Here is a 17,580-nt window from a genome sequence, read left to right on the forward strand (position 1 = left end):
CCCCAAACTTTTGTTTTTAATAAGTTTACAACATTTTATTGCTGCCATGCATTTTTTTAATTTCCATGAACAAAATGTGTTCTTTGCTTGCAGCAATATTTCTACTCTATCTTCACTCAATAGATTTATAGATAGCGTGCCAGCTAGATTGAATTAAAAAAAAGCTAGCTGGCAGGTATTTAAGCAGCCAAAAACACAGATTTCTTTCCTCCTGCTGGTAGAATCTCATAGTAATAACCTGGAAGATCCATCTGTCTGTTACGTTTTCTAACAAGATGGTTTCTAAACTCATCCTATTAAACATTTAATAAAGTAAAGAAAATCCTAAACTTATTTTCGCAACGAAAACATCTTTATTTTTCATTAAAACAGAAGCATAGAAACACGAGTAACAAGATTCAAACTATTGCCTTTTAGCATCAACAAAAGCCTGACACAACAGGCCTGATGAGTCAGGCATTAGGGTGGTGGCCTGGTGTTTCATTAAACACAGATAGGCACTTTAGCAGCGCATCTAAAACAGAGACTATGGTGAAAACCTGCTAATCCTCTACAGACAAGCAGGGAAACTGCAGCTTTGCTGAAATATCTTTCCAAAGAATCTACACAAACTCTGTTGCTTCACTTCAGCAGAATTATTATCAATTATGCAAAACAAATGTAATAAATAACCAGCGGCGACTGGAAAAATGACTGGTTTACAGCAGAGGCACATTAAGCAGACTGCAAAATACAGAGAAAAGATTGTAGTTCGCTTCCAAATGAGAATTTGTCTTCTAGAAAGAAAGAAGCGATCTGTGCCCTAAGGGCCCTTCTTCGACAATGTCTGTCTCTTCAGCAGACAAAGACCAGACTTCAGCTTGGTGACGGGGGGCTTCTGGCCAAAAACACTGACATTTACTGATGGAAAGACTGCTCCACTGCTGGCCTATCAAAGATCCAATCTAAGACTGTTACCTTCCTCTACATCGGATCAATAGGATATTTTTCATTTAGACCTTGGGGCTAATTCTGATTTATTTAAAATCAAAGTAAAAAGTGACAACAATGTGTCTATGATTAGCATTAAATGTGCTGTAATTCATGGTCTGCAGTGAGTCATGAAGGAGAAAAGGTTCACAGTAAGGCTGGTGAATAAAACGCCGCTCCCTGCATCAGTCACATCCGGTCTGATCTGAAACATACATCCCCACCTCTGCGGTAAAATCATTATTCATCAGTTAAAGGTAAGTTTTTATAATCCTGCTTCCCAGCTGGTTAACAGCCCTTCACTAAAACCTGGTCTAGTTAATGACTGATCTATTAAATGCATCTACAGCCAAGACATGAAAAGTCCTAATATCAGACTAATAACATTAACCTCTCAGACCTAATTCTCTGAATGCACAAAGCCTCACTAAACTAAAAGTTTTTTTATTTATTTATGACATGTTAAAATGCGCAAAATTCAATTTAATAGACTGATCTTAGGTAAGACAAACACATGAATGTGAAGCTTAAGGAAAACTGCTGTAGAAATATGTAATCTAAGTGACATGTAGGTTTAGGAAACAGGATCTCTTTATTATTTTGCAGAATTACTTTAAAAAGTTGATGTAGTTACACATTAAAGGTGTGTGCCACTAAGCTAAAGGACTTGAATATATCAAATTTAACAAAACTTCATAAAAAGCAGGAAACATTTGTGCCGTTTTATTTCTTTTAGTAAAACAATGATTCAAACTACTACAAACATGAAGCTAAAAACTGTCTTTTGTTCCTCTTACATATAGCTGAAGGATTCTAATGACTGTGACTGAGAGATTGCTTAAAGCAATTTCCTTTTCAGGCAGAGTTTTATATTCAAAGCAAATTTAGCAAGAGTTTTTACACAGTAACAGTGTCATTGTGCATCATGAATCATATTTCTAAACATAAAGAGTTTCCTCACTCAGTCTTTTTGAAGCTCCAGCCACTCCTACAGCCACGAGTTTAAAAAATCTAACTCAGTTTGGACCAAATGGAAGTTATGGTTCCAGTAAAAGCAGATGTCAGAGCTTCAGCACGCCGACACAATCTGGCCAATGTTCCCAAATGTTCCCAGCTTCATCAGACCACTTTGGGGGCGATTTCTCTTTCCTGTCCCTTTGTGACGGCTCAACATTAGCCTGATAAACCAGATGTGTACATGGCAAATTAGTCTGGAAAGGCCAAAAGTCCAAAACAGGGACTATCGGAGTTAGAGGAAATAGTTAAGAAACAATCAGATAACTCTAAATGTTAAGGAAAATGTATTTGTTATCAAAAAACAACCCTAAAAACTCTAGCAGCAGCCAGTTAGACTGGAGCCTTATCAGACTGGTCCAGCTAGCAAAGGTAAGTTATGCTTGTCTGAGTCCCACATCAGTGTCTGACCCCACAAAAAGGCTTCTGGAAAAACTGAGCAACATTCTCATAGAAAAAACATCCTGAAGTGTTGCATAAAAATGCTTCCCTGAAGAGTTGAAGCAGTGACAGTCTCACAAGGGTGCGGTGGCATAATACCATGCAGCTCAAGTTTAAGTGTGTGAAGGCAGACCAGGCAATAACGTGCATCATATCCCACCATAACTTGTGCCATTAGTGAGAATTATGACCTTGTTTATTACTTTATTCGTCTGAATTATGGAGCACTTACCAACAAGCTCATTGGGGTCCTTCTTCTCAGCTTCTGATGCCTGTAATAAAAGAAAGAAAGAAAGAAAGAAGGGGGGGGACCCCATTGTACATTCAGATGTTAATTAAGTAAATAAAAAAATAAGACTCCATAATAACTACATTGTTTGCAGGGAAATATGAACAGAAGAGGAAATGTCAGTCTAAACAGTTATGATCAATTACTAAACAATTAGAGCTAGTGAAAAAAACAAAAACAAAAGCTCTATGTGGACCAAAGCAAATCCCAGAACGACCCCGCCCCATCACAGCCCACTATGAACCGTTTCTAGGAGCCAAGTACAGATTGTAAATGTGTTTAGTTTCCAAAGAAAGCCTTGTCTCAGCCACAGGAGTCGTCCTCCACAATCTCTAAAATATGCCCTGTGCTGTGCCAGCACCCTGAAGGTAATCCAGGTTCAGCACAAGAGTGCTGTTATTCACAGGAATTGAACCATCACCTAGCAACAACGCCGGCACATCAAATAATTGTCCACACCGCAAGAAAGGAGGAGGACAAAGTTCAGCGGATCGCTGGCAATACTCCAAACGCAAAACATGGAGACGGCGAGTTGTTTCTAATTCATCAGCCGCTGCCTGACATTCAGCTCCCATTTAACTGGACTTCACACCAACGTTTACTCAGTCACAGCAAAGCAAACCCATAAGGTTTCTAAACTAAACAAAACCCTTAACTTGGCAGAAGAATGAGCAATTCTAATCAATTATAACACATTTTACCATTTTTTTTTAAAATAACTATATATTGAAATAAAAAAAAGAAGTTTCCATAAAATTGAGCGTCAAAAGCATATGTTACAGTTTCAAGCTACAATCGGAGAAAGATACTCTAAGTACTTTAGATGCCATGGCAACATACTTTTGGTAAAATGATCAGAGTTGATGGATCACAACATGCAATAAGACACATTTATTTAGGCAAACATATAAAAAAATATTCCTTTCCTGTTTGGTACATAATCGAAAAACTGGTGCCTGTTCAGAACCGGTTCCGTGTGTTCAAATTTCACGGCACCGTTTGGCAGCTCGCTTAACAATTCTCTTAAGCCGGGCATACACTGTGCGATTTACGGGGCGATTTTCCAGTCGTGTGAGAATCTTTCGATCGGCCTGACTTTCTGCCTGATCATGCGTTGTGAGTTGTGTAGTGTACAGGGGGTAACGAGGGGCGATCAGCCTCTCACGCCCACCTCCCGATCAGGAATCGTAAAAGTTTTCTCTATGCCGTTGTGGGCAAATCGCTCAGTGCCATGCGCAAACAAGGATCCTTCTGTAAACACAGCAGCATGGCAGGGGTGCAAAAAATGAAATGCAGTTCTGTCTGTAAAATTGACAGACCGTAGTAGCCATGTTTACTCAGCCATGTCTTTTTTCCAAATACGTCGTCTCCTTTTCTTTTCAGGGCTTTCAGCACAAAACTGCACAAATTGCCAAGGCAGCGCGTTTCACTATAGTGAGCTTAATAGTCCTCTTCTATTTGTCTGGCTTCTAAATAGACGAGTCAGAGCAATTTCATCTCACTGTGGACCTGAGTCCGACATGGTTTTAGTCGTACATTGTGAGGAGGTAGATCGCATCAGAGCGTCAGGCCGAACATAAATCGTGAGCTGTGAAGTCACACTGTACGACTAAACCCTGGGGCCTAGTCGTACAGTGTGAGCAGTAGTTGCATGCAACGACTGAAAAAGAAAAGAAAAAAATATATATATATCGCACAGTGTACGTCCGGCTTTAATGATTCAGCAGCATCAGAGCATAGCGGTGGGCAGCAGGATTTATGTCACGTTTTTTACACGGCATTCAGTAAGCGAGTACGACATAACCAGGTATAAGTCTAGAAAAGCAAAAAACAAAAGCACTCAAAGCAATCATTGCAAAGTAGCAATTACATCGGCAGGAGCAAATCCATCCAACATGCAGAAATCCCTGCGTACACAACAGGGCATACATTTTATCAAATGCTGCGTTTTTGATGCCTTCAGGACCTCCAGTACTGCTAGGTCTGACAATATGAGCAAAAGGCTTCAGTTTGAATGGTTACATTTTTTTAAGTACTGATTAAAATTGATTAAAATGACACCAGCAAACAAATGTTTAAAAGAAGCAAAAGTTTGCTGTAAAGATGGTAGAAAACGTAGGTTTTCTGCATGGTTTCATCATCGTTTTGCCTAAAAAAAAACAAAAACATAACATTTGTTTCTGCTGTTTTCCGACAGTGATCTGTATCACTAAGATGATGATTTATTTTTAGGGGACCTGAATGTAAGTATCAAAAATGTTCCATTCAGTAATCGTAACAACACTGATGCACTGCAGGGTTGGTGTAACAATAGCCTCTTTCCCACTGAAAATACCCGGTCAACAAATGTTTTTCAAGCTAGGGTCAACCCACTAACAATCAGCATTTGGCTCCATTCTCATTGGCAAAAAAAAACTGGGTCTAACCTGTCACAGACAAGATCTGTCCCTTGGTGGCTGTGTGTCTTGTGACACAATCACTCTGGGTTAGTGTTGAGTATGTCATCAGTGCGACAAGTCAGGAAAGAAAACAATGGAGAGCACCATGTAAGGAAACCAAGGTGTTGTAAGTGTGCTTTATTGTTTCACTTTTATCTGTCTGAATCCCTCTTACCAGCGCTGCGCCATGTTTAGCGACTGCAAACAGAGTTGTTTGGGCTTGTTAGATCAGATGTGACTGGTACAGTGTGTTCACGTCAATACATTGCGTTCAATGGTGTCACGTAATTTAGCGGGTCGACTACATTACGATCAGAGCCGAGGTGATTTTAACACGGGTCGCTTGCCGAGGCGTTGGTCCCAGGTAGACTTGCATAAGTGAGCTGTTCCCACTTCCACTAAAATCTGACTGTTTCTGTGTTTAAACAGGTTTTCCGACTAATGAAACCCTTTGTGGTCATTTTTTGTGAAAAGAGACACAAGTCAACCATTTTTGTTGGCAATTACATAATAAAAAAATAAAATCAGAAGTACTGGATGTAAGACACTATGTAAAATGACATTATTTCTAAACCATGTTGTTGTTCTTGTAAGAGAGCAAGACATATAACAGAAAGGCTACGTTAGAATGTCGTTTGCTTTCCTAAAACGTTAAACCCAGTTTATTGGCAAACATGTTGAATAAGACACTTTGGTAGCTTTAAAAAAAAACAGATCTAAGTAACAGGTTGACTCTCTGAACAGGTAAGTTAAATAGACAGATGTTTTACTAATGCTGGCTGCTAGTTAGTAACAACAGGTCACTGATGATAAAAGTAAATAACCTTATTTTAAAGACTGTAATATTTTAAAATTAATTCAATGATTAACAGCAATCCTACATGTTAACTGTGAGTGAAAGTAATAGTGAAGTTTTGGATCAGCTGAGCGAGATTCCAGAGGAGAATCTGTTAGAGATGGTGTCCTGTAATTATACAGCCCATTAAGTCCAGGGACCCCAAAGGGGTTTATGCTGCATTCAGCTATTCATGCACATATTCCCACGCTGATGGTGGTGAGCAGCATTGTAGCTAAAGATGCCCTCAGGCAGACTGGCAGAAGCAAGCCTGCCTTATAATCAGCACCACCAACAGCAGGCAAGGCATAAGTGTGTTCTCCTAGGACACAACTGAAGCGACAATAGATAAAATATCAGTATTTAATTATTTTTATTGGAAGATAATCAACTAGACTGATTTTAATTTCAAGAATCAAGTAAATGTTGATTCTTTAGATTTAGAATTGATTCTTTCTGATCCAATCCGATCTGATCTCAAATTGGATTGCTGGTATTAAAACCTTTTTTATCCGTTAGATGAATAAAATAACTGTAGTCATGCAATACATTGGTGCCTGTAAAATATTAACATTCAACAGCAAAGAATAGAGTATTAGGAGGTAGAGGTGGATGTAAGGACATTGGAAAAGGCTTTTTTTTAAATCAATCTTTGCTGGTATGCATTGATCAATTCAGAATTGCAAAAATTTATATTTTTTAACACAGCCCTACTGTTGAGAACACTTAAAAGCAAACCCTCTGTTGTTAAAAACAGACACTGTTTCATAGGAGAAATGGTGTTCAACACATATTTTAATAGTTTGTCGGCACTTTAGCTGAATCCTTATCAAGTAATTGAGCGCCAAATCTCAAAAAGAGGAATGTAATTCTGGTTAAATTTAAAATGAAAATAAATTAACAGAAAGGCAAACAAGGAACCAAACGAACTGATCAGTTAAATGCCAAGGCTTTTTAGCCGACCGATAATTGGCTCAGTCTCCTTCTTAATCACTGGATCAGTTTGACTGACTTAACTTAGAGCATAAAAGCTTAACAGGTATTTACATTATTCAATGTTTACTTTTGTGCGCCGCCATCTCAGTGTAGGAGCTATGATGGAGAAAGCCAACCCTATATGTAGCAGAAGAAGCATTTATGAACACTTTAGTAAGAGATCCTTAGATTCCCCTCCATCAACTGTTGCAACAAACCCAACAAAACAAAAACAAAAAAACCTGCACGGCTATAGAACAAAGCCAATTTCATGGTGAATTTAACTGTTAAATCAACATTTATTTAGTGCGTGTAATGCTGATATTGGGGATGTCCCGATCCGATAGAAACACCGTCTCCATCTTCTTCTGTTTTAAGTTAATTATAAACGGCTCAGCTGTTCTCATAGCTTTTATTGTTGACGGTTATTCTCAGTTTAGGTAACAAACTTTTTTTTATTCTATTTTTTTTTACTTCCACACAAAAATTAAATAAGTAATAAAAGAATGTGTGATTCATGCGGATATTGCATCGGGTCAATATCTAATAGCTGCTGTATTTGGACATCACTAGTTTCATGTAATAGAAGACATGATAACTATATTCTGCCTTCAGGAGCCAAGTAGAGTCATTCAACCATTTTGGGTAAAATCAGCTGCTTTGATGTTGACAATCATTGCTTGTTAGTTTAACGAGCCGCAAACGGTCACGGTGGGCTCTCATTGGTCAGACAACTTTTGATTTTACTCCATGACACGTCGTTTTATTTCAAGAAACAAATGTAAAGGAAGCAGGCGGTGGTTTTTTGCTTTTCCGGTCAAAGGTATAACTTTGTGATAAAGTTGGTGGGGACGCTCTAAGGATAGGGGCTGATTGACCTACAGCTACTCAACCCAAACGTTTTCAATAGGGTTTATTTTTTTTCACAAATGAGCTCAAACATATATTTATTGAATGCTTTCCTATTTTTGAGAACACAAGAGTATCACAGTAGACTAATATTTAGGGAGCCTTTAGTGCATCATTTATAAAGGGCTCAAAAACATTAATGTATAAAATATGACGAATAACAGCCGATACCGATGCCAACATTGGTATATCATAATCCTTAGAATGGACACAACTTCACTTCCATCAATCCATCCATGCATGGCTTCCCTTTAAGCTGCATCCGTGATTATCCTCCTTCAAAATCATCTATACACTGATTTTTATTATTTGTGCTTTAATACTTGTAGGTTTCTTATATTCTAATTTTAAGTCTGTTTCCTGTGAGTCTGGCTGTCTCTGGGTTGGCTGGCACAGCTATTTCTGAGTCTTGTTAAATTAAGAAAGACAAAAAGATATGTTGAATTTTATTATAGCATTGCATATTTTTTCTTGTAAACTTGGAGTTATATTTCATTGCATGTTGCATATCCCAGTAAATCTGTTTTACCTTTAAATCTGCAGCCGTCCCTAATTGTGTCTCTGCTCTGCTTAAAAACAGATTTATAAACCCATATAATGATGCCAGAGAAACTAATTTTCAAGATATCTAGAAGCTCTGCAGTCTGATTGTAATTAATTTTAATCTGTAGCCACTGAGTGCTGCTGTGTCTCTCCTCCTCCATGTAGATACTCTGTACCCAGTGAATAGCGACCCCAAATAATATTACCGATATGTCCCAAAGCGACAGATCCGATGATATGAGGTTGGACTCGAAAGGAAAAAAAACACGGACTGTAAAAGGCTGTGAACACCCAACCCCAGTAACTGTTGGCTAAAGTAAATCAGCTGAAAGGGGGGAAAAAAACAGAAATTATTGGCGGAGACTGTCCCCCCATGCCAAAGTTGGTGGGAACATGTCAACACCAGTCCTTCAGAAAGTTACGCCTCTGGTTCCCGTGATGGGATGAAAACGTTCTGTATTTTCACGTACGGTCCAAAATCCAAAAGGTATCGTTGTAGCCTTAAAAGCCTTAAAAGTGCAGTTAGAACAGGTAAAGACCAGCAGAGGCCTGACACCTGTATCCCTAGCCTCGTACTTCATTTTTACTGATACGGTAATATTTAAAAGTGGTTAAAGTGTGCAGCTAAAAGTCTAACCGTAGGGCAGGGCTGCTGATTCTGCTTAGACTTGTTTAGACGACACACCAGAGGCCTCCAAATAAACTGTCTTCCTGAGTTTCTTCTGGTGGTTTTAGATAGGAAGAATATAATATAATGTGAGCAAAAACACAAACTTAAAATGTAAGGTTAAGAAATAATAAACATCTGTTTTCTATCCAAAAACCAACTTTGGTACAAAAATCATACATTCTTACCATTTGTAATGTTTTATCAGAGATATTTAAAATGAATGTTTTCAGTGAGGAAAAGCAGCATGCGATAAAACAGTTGGGATTCAATAGTGAGCAGATTTTAAAGGTAAAAGTAAACCTAATATATAAATATGTCACGCCAGCTATCAGCACCAATCTCTAGATTACAATCCAAGAAGCCTTTAAAAGCTTCAAAACAAACAGATTAGGATCTAATGGTTCTGGAAAAAAATAAATAAAAACAGAAAAGAGCTGCTTCATGCATCCATTTGCAGAACAGTCTTCCATTTGCCCGTTTGACTTGATCCAACTCTGTTTTGGTTTCTTACGGACATATTCTAAAACATCTACATTGAGAAACTTAAAGCAAAATTACTTTTGTTTTTTGTTATACCAGAGCTGCACAATATCTGATCTCAATGAACACAAAAAGTCTGGTGAAAAATGTATTCACACTCTGCTTGGGAACAACATGTTTGACCCGCCACACTGCTGGCAGACCTACGGCTTCCTGACAGAGACGGTTCTTCTGCATGGAGTCAACGCTAAAGACAAAAAATACTGTGAAAATATCGCAAAACTTATTAGTAAATATTCCCCAAGGCACAACCCCAGCACCGTTTTCGCCCATAAGCCAGATATTACTCCTCCTTCTGAGACCCAAAAGGCTTCACTGAGCCCAGAGGAGAAAGCAAATCACTGTCAGAGTGAGCACCCAGTGAGAAGCAGGCAGTAAAATTGTGAAACATTCAAACTGTTTCACAACAGAAATAAGCAGAGAAGACTTGGAGCCATCAGATAAGCAAACAGCCCTTCTCCTCCTGCAGACTAATAAGCAGAAATCATAACCAACACAAAACATGTTTTCTGCAGCTCTGAGCCATGCGGCACACATCAAACCAGATAAGATAAAAACAACACCAATGCATTAGCTTATCATCCTCTGCTGCAAAGAACAGTGGTGCTTCTGTGAGCAGCTTATAACATGTCAGCACAGGAAAGATGACCTCAGTTACCGTGATATTTACACTGACAGAGTCGTCATCTTTGTCTCTTCACTGCACAGCAACTTTAACAGACAAAGGTTATCAGCCTCAGAGGGGCAGCAAGTTAAGATCAGGAACAATATTCATCTCAGTGACTTGAAGTCTCAATCCAGGCATACATAAGCCCACAGCGCCATCTAGTGATCGGAGCTGTTTTCTAAACCAAATCTACTCCACCTCAGGTCGTTGTTCAAATACCTCCACATCATCTGCGTGCCTCCCCTCGTCTGATTCGTCCACATCCTATAAAAACAAAAACGCAGAGGGTTAACACTGTAATGGGGGAGGAGGGGGGGTCAGAGGGCAGCAGACCCCTTCCACATAACCTATAAAACACAAAAGAACCTAAAAAAAATCTAAAACTTGATCTAATCTACAACAGGATGCTAATTTATAGGAAGGGACTAGATCAGTTAGTGTTGTGAACTGAGGAATCATTTCTGTATGGGAATAATTTATTGAGCCACATTTGAGGTTTTGATAACGTTTCTTCTATTTATAAAGAGTTGATGTTAAGAATAATTTTATTTAGCACAGAGAATCTGGGTCTTGATCAGATTTTAGTATTGTTGATCACATATTAGCCAGGAAGTCATAAAGTCACATTATGGATGGATGAGTGGAGATCAACTGGTTCCTGATGTTGTTGCGGTACCGGGAATTTTTAATCGACACGATACCACGTAATTACAGGGTCAGTATCGCAGATATTGATACCATACCAATACTTTTTAACATTTAGGTTTTATGTATTTATTTATTTATTGGGGCAATGAGCAAAGTTTTGTCTCCTCTCTCCGTTTCTGTAGCTCGAGGTTTTCTTGCTCGTGTTGCTTTTTCATGTGCTTATATAAACTTGTTGTGTTTCCACTGCATTTAATGGGCCTTTTACAAACCATACAGAATGCCATTGTTTCATTTACATTATTAAAATAGTTGTATGTGTTGAGTGGAGAGAGCACTGAGTGGGCGGGGCCAGGCTGAGCCTGCATGTTGAGCCGGTAACGAGAGGGGAGAGGGAAGCAGCAAAGCGATGTAACACAAGCGGGCAGACTGGTCAATCTGCTGCAGTTAGTGCGTACGGGAGAGAAGGAAAAGTAACGATTTTGTTTAACCAATATTGTTCAGTATCTTTACCAAAGTTTGTTTTGATACTATCGATCCTAGGATCGATTTCTCCCACCTCTTATACCGGCCTCTATTACTTTTATATTGTTGAATTTCAGAATAGACTTGATTAAGTAGTATTAATAAAACCGGGGAAACAAAGTCAACAACAAAAGGTAAGAAAGCAACGGAATAATGTCAAATTAACTAACGAGTTACAGAAACTTAGCGTAGCATAGTGTTCCTATCAGCATGAAAATATTGGAGATTTTAGAAGTCAGCTGATAAAATCCGATATTAGTTTTTAGGTTAATATCAGAGATAAATCTATACATCATATGTTGTTTTGTTTTATTTTTGAATCAGTCGATTTATAAACATGTTTGTCATCAGTTTATTCTGCAGCCATGCTTCCGATCAGAAGGCATGGATTGCCACTTCCTTCATTAGCTTTCCATCATTAGCATTTTCTTTGATAATTAATGCTTCTTTTTGATTAAACTGAACATCCGTCATCATCGTGTCATTTTTAATTTAAAAGAGAAATAAATATAAACCGAAAGAATATGCTCTTAAAAATCTGCAGTACATTGGTCTGATTGGTTAGATAAAAAAAAAAAAAAAATAGTTATCCAAGAGATGGTGTCTTAGATAAATAAAAGATAAAATTATTACTCACTACCTTGAACCATAGAGCCACCTGTGCACCCAGTTTATTCAGAGGACGATAAAAAAAATCTACTGAAGTTTAAAAATATATAAAATCAATAATAAAAATACAACAAAACTTAAATGAAGATGCCTAAAAATCAACAAACTGTCTTCATGAGAAAACTGAGGATCTGTGTTCCTTAACAAAAAGCAATACATGTGTTTGACTGAAAGGTGCGGACGTTGCCATGACGGTGGCTCTTCTTTCATTCATAAAGGTAGAATAACCAACCCATCACCAAATAATGACTATTTGATCGTTTCCAGTACAAAAATATACAGTTTTCTATTCTGTGCAGGTTTTTCTTAAATCTTCCAGCCTGTCAAGTTTAGCATTTCCTACATATAATCACATTACTACTTATCCACATCTTAAGTGGGACTATAAGTAGTAGGACTGGGAGATATGCCTTAAAACATAATATCTGATTTTTTTTTTCCAAACCAAATTTAAATCGGTCGATTTTTTTCCTCACTTAATTTACAGAGTACAAAAAAAAAAAAAAAAAGAAGACACATTTTTTAAAACTAGTTTTGTCCTCTGGACAGTTCAATTTAAAGAGCAAAGAAATTCAAGCTGTGAAACCTGCTTGTAAAATGATGTTTCACAGCAATCAAAATATAAAACTAAATGTTATAGGGCTGCAACAACGAATCGATAAAATCGATAAAAATCGACTTTTAAAAGCGTTGGCAACGAATTTAATCATCGATTAGTTGTGTCGCGTGATTAATGCGTCATCCGCCGCCGCCGTCATCCGGGGGAAGAAAAAAAAATATGGCGGAGCGAGTCAGCGCCGCAGGTGCAGTGTTGCCAACTCAGCAACTTTTCAGACCCCTCCAGCGACTATTTTTCAAAAAAGCGACTAGCGACAAATCTGGCGACTTTTTACGGTGTCACTGGTGGCTTTTGCCTGCCGTGGGGCGCCTCCCCCATCCCAACCCCTTTCTCCCTCTCAGCGCTGCAGTCAGAGCCGCAGGATTTTAGTGAGGAGTTTACCCTCAGCGTCCAGACTGCAAATGTAGCGCGCATGCGCCGGGATTGACGGCGCAAATTGATCACAATAATTAAAATAGCCTGCGCTTTGTAAAGTGAAAAAAGTCGTAACATGCAACTTTTGTAAAAACAAATGAACATGGCACGGAAGCAACACTGTTATGACGCAGCACCTGAAAAGAAAACATGTTGGAGCCTTCAATGGCAGTGAAGATAGCTGATCAGCAGGATGAGTAACCATGTTTGTTTGGTTTTAAAGTGGGGAAACGTTACGTTAGTTTCTCAGGTAGCTCATCTGATGCTTTCCTTACCTTGTTAGTAGGTTACAGACAGTGATAAGGTTGGCTACTTATTTTACTTTTAATTTCATTTGAATTAGCTTAAGCAGCGTTTATATTTTCTTTATAAATAAATTAACTTGCAAATTATGAGGGCAAGGCTTTTAAAGTTTAAATCTTCTGGCAAAAATAAAGTAAAGAAGATCCTGCAATTTATGGAAGTAAAGCAGAATAAAATCCAGCAAGATCAGTAATATGTCAATTAATTATCTGCCACATTCCCATGTAAATAGCAGTCTTTGGAGGATGTGTTTTTTAGCACCCCTAGTTCTCTCATTTTATTCCAAATACAATTTATAATTTGAATCACAGGGCTATTTTATCTCTAAGGTTCAGTATTTTCTCAAGCAGCAACTTTAACTGCTATACTTTCCTGTCTTAAAAGGCAGAACTCTTCTAGTCTAAAAAAAAAGAATTTGTTGAAATGGGGGGGCCTATTGTTTGAACCCCTTAGGGGCTTTAAAAAACAAAAATGCCTGTCTCTTTTTGCGCTTTATGAAACAAAGTACCCTCTATTTTGTGGATGTACAGCTACATTTCTCATGTAAGTTTGCGTAGTTTTAACACAAACATTTATTTTTCATATTGCACCAGTACAGTTAATGAGCAACCTGTACTTGTGTGCTTGTTTGTTCTGTCTAAAATGTTTATTTTGGAATAAAGAGGTTAATATAAAAAAAATTTTCTGCCCGATTCATCGATTAATCGAAAAAATAATCGGCCGATTCATCAATTTTTAAAATAATCCTTAGTTGCATCCCTAAAATGTTAGCAGCGAGTGGGATCACACAGTGAGCTGGTTTATCAGTAATAAGTTTACATCGAAGAACAAAAAGTACTGATGTCACTCTGAGCGGAGGAAGTCCAAAGACTGGATTGGTGAGAAAACCGAAATACAGATTTTCCAAAAATCAAATCTTCATAAACAAGAATGAAATTATTCAATAAATATGATTAATCATCTAACCCTACTTTTAAGAACAAGACCCATTACATGTGGTGGACTTTGCATAAGGAGCTGCTTTCTCATTCTTAACATGGCCTTAAACCAAACAGAAAAACAACTGAAAGCTCGATGAAAGAAAACGGCTAGCTGTGCTAATCTTCTGTCTGTTTGGCACTCATTCAGAAGGAAGCATGTCAATTATACCAGGTTTCATGATTTCATCACAACGCAGCAGCAGACAGAGATAAATAACCACAGCCAGTTCAGTTCCACCAACTAACAGCAATGTTTTCTTTCTCAACACAAAAAAAAAACAAAAGGTACTCCACCCTTGCTTGGATGATGCTAAATCAGCCAAATAAATTAGGAAGTAAATTAGTTCATTCAAACAATCCTAAAATCATTAAACAGCTTCCAACATCTTAATCAAAATATGCAATTCTTTCAATGGATTAACAGGAAGGTTGGCCTGATTCCTTCTGTAATATGACATGTAATTCATCTTAACCAACTGGTATTTTCTTTTACATAAATGCATTTAAAACATTGAACATCTTTGAGTTTTCCATACAATTCATTATTTTTTATTTTATGTTATAAAATCACAAGATTAACTTCATGTGATGTGAATAAAAGGAAAAAGTTTAACTAACTGCTCATTTTCTGATGGATTTAAAACATCGGTCTGTGTTAATGCACCTGGAGGGCATCTTTCCTCTCTCTTCCTCTTTAACAGTCAATATTTGCACATTTTACTGTGAAACAAAGTCTACACAGATATTTAAATACGTCTGGTGAGGAATGTCTGCTGAACATTGCTGGTTACTTATCACAGATCTTCATGAATAAGATGCTGCAGCTTAGGGACATCTTAATGTTGGTACAAGAGTAGTTAGGAAGACGTTTTGTTATACCATGCATTTACCTAACTTCCCAGAAATACCAAACTGTCTGCAGTCGATAAATGCATCAACCAAAATCAACATTGCAGACATACTTTGATGCAAAGACAGCAAAAACGTATTTCCTTTCTTTCCTTTATGGATTCAAATTACAAGTCTTCATCAACAAACTGGAAATGTCCTTGTTTACGCTTATGCATTGCTTTTAAAACTGGAATCAGCAGATAAGATCTCAGTTCTTATAGCATTGGGCTTTTGGAGTAATATATTTACAAAGTGATGTTTTTCTACTACAGCTTAGGTTCAGTATTTGAAATTCCGGTAAAACAACGGTTTACTAGATTATCGCTTGCTGTCATTACTCAATATTTATGTCTAGTTTCAGCCAGGACTCAGTCAGGATCCAAAGGAGACCTGTAGGGAGGAGTTCAGAGGTCAGATACTGACCGAGTTGCTGTCCTGGCTGTCTTCATTTCCAGATGCTTTCTCTTCCACATCCTCGGTGCGGTTCAGGTCGTCCTCTCCATAGCCATAAACAAGGGCTACTCCTCGCCCCCCTGGACACAACGAAACAGGAATGGTTCATCTGCAGCTTCCATTTTGTAGGCCTTTTAACTCTGTTATATTTTAATAATCAGCCTCCCCTAAAAAAATATTAATAATTATACTGGTGTGGAGTTTTAAGAATGACTGATTCGGTTAAGGAAATACATGATTTTAAAATAAAATTATGTTTAATCAATTCAAGTTTGTATATTCACAAATACCTCCATACTGATGCTCCGCAGAATCAGAAAAAAAAAAAATACTTGTGATGCTATTAAACTTATGACAACATTACTGCATTTATCTCCCTTATTTCTTTTCTTCTTTTTAATAATCGTCCCACTGTTCTTTACACGAGTATGAATCTTAGTAGTTAAGAGGTAGGTCAATCCATCATGGCGACCAACACTACTGGAATGATGAACGACATTTGAAGCATCAAATATTGGTTTCAAGCATTTCTTATCAAGCACAGTTATCAGCACTGACACTAATGATGTCCCTGCTCTAATATTTAGTAATTATAGTCACTTGATTTCATCTGTGAAACTTTAAAATACACCATCTAAGACAAAAGTGCTACTGGTTGGAATTATAGCAGTAAAAGTTTCTTCCAGCACATTTTGACCCCTTAAAAGTTATTGATTTTGAGCCCAAATATGTCACAAAACATGACTATTAATTAGAATAAACACAAACATGGGCACAAAGGGTGTTTTCTTTCAGACATTAGATGATTTTTCATATTAACAATGCTAAATTGAGCATAAATATAATTATAGTGTAAGGTTTTAATATTTTACCTTGTTTTAAGGATTAGTTATTTAATTACCTAACATTGGTTTATTATTTATTTATATATAATTATACTTAACTGTGCTTGATATATATATATATATATATATATATATATATATATACCCATCAAATTTTCAAAATGTGCATTTTCTGACGGATATCTGGATTTCTACCACAATTACTGAAACATTAATACTATATATTTTTAACAGGTTTTAATAAGTTCACATTGTCGTGTTCTCAAGCTTCCAATATCATTAGTAAGGACTTTGACAAAATAAAATAAATGAATGCAATGGGTATAATATAGTTTAAATATAGTGCTTAACCCGGTCAGACTTAGAATCACCAACAGAAATCAAAACATCAACCAAAGAGTCAGAATAAACAATTACAATCCGGAAGAATGCAAAGATTAAAAAAAAACAAGATAACGGTAGGCCGTCTAAAAACTATAATTAGATTAAACAAACGCATTAACAGAATTAAGGAAAACTAGGCTCTAAAAACTAGCAAAGTAAACAATATCCATAAACTAAGTTCGGCTAAATGCAAATAGTTTAGTGATTGCCATGACCTGGGTAGCTGTTAAGCTAACGTTAGCCTACACTCAGATTCAGTCACTATTCTCTAATAAACATTAACTTTTATTCTCCTAACAGTTACAGTCCTTCTTAAATAAATAACATTGACCTGTATCTTCTTGTTCTTGGTCGGAGTCCGGCTCTGAATCGTCAGTATAATCCGCTAGAGACCAGATGAGATTCTTTTTACCGCTCGCCATTCCGTTCGTCGCATAAACGCAGACGTCTGACGGGCGCACCTTAACTACGTCACGAGGACGAGACGCGTCAACTGCGCAGTGAGCAAGGCGCACAAACGTTGCAACTGTTCCAGTTGGGGATGTTGTCCTTCGTTATGCAT

At 37.4% G+C, this 17,580-nt stretch overlaps 1 protein-coding gene across 3 annotated transcripts in view; it reads right to left on the reverse strand.

Annotated features, from left to right (window-relative positions):
* The window catches only part of sap30bp (SAP30 binding protein), a 27,219-nt gene extending 9,738 nt beyond the window's left edge, over positions 1–17,481 (reverse strand). For all 3 annotated transcript variants that reach the window (XM_015388624.1, XM_015388623.1, XM_015388622.1), the window contains exons 1-4: positions 17,350–17,481; positions 15,760–15,869; positions 10,510–10,554; positions 2,657–2,696 (exon numbers count right to left, since the gene is read on the reverse strand). In XM_015388624.1, coding sequence (XP_015244110.1) covers positions 2,657–2,696; positions 10,510–10,554; positions 15,760–15,869; positions 17,350–17,440 — 286 coding nt within the window. In that variant the 5' untranslated portion in view covers positions 17,441–17,481. The remainder of the gene's footprint in view (positions 1–2,656; positions 2,697–10,509; positions 10,555–15,759; positions 15,870–17,349) is intronic.
* Between the last annotated feature and the right edge of the window lie 99 nt (positions 17,482–17,580).

This window comes from Cyprinodon variegatus, unplaced genomic scaffold (assembly GCF_000732505.1).
Source record: "Cyprinodon variegatus isolate N-32 unplaced genomic scaffold, C_variegatus-1.0 Scaffold430, whole genome shotgun sequence".
Lineage (NCBI taxonomy): Eukaryota > Metazoa > Chordata > Actinopteri > Cyprinodontiformes > Cyprinodontidae > Cyprinodon > Cyprinodon variegatus.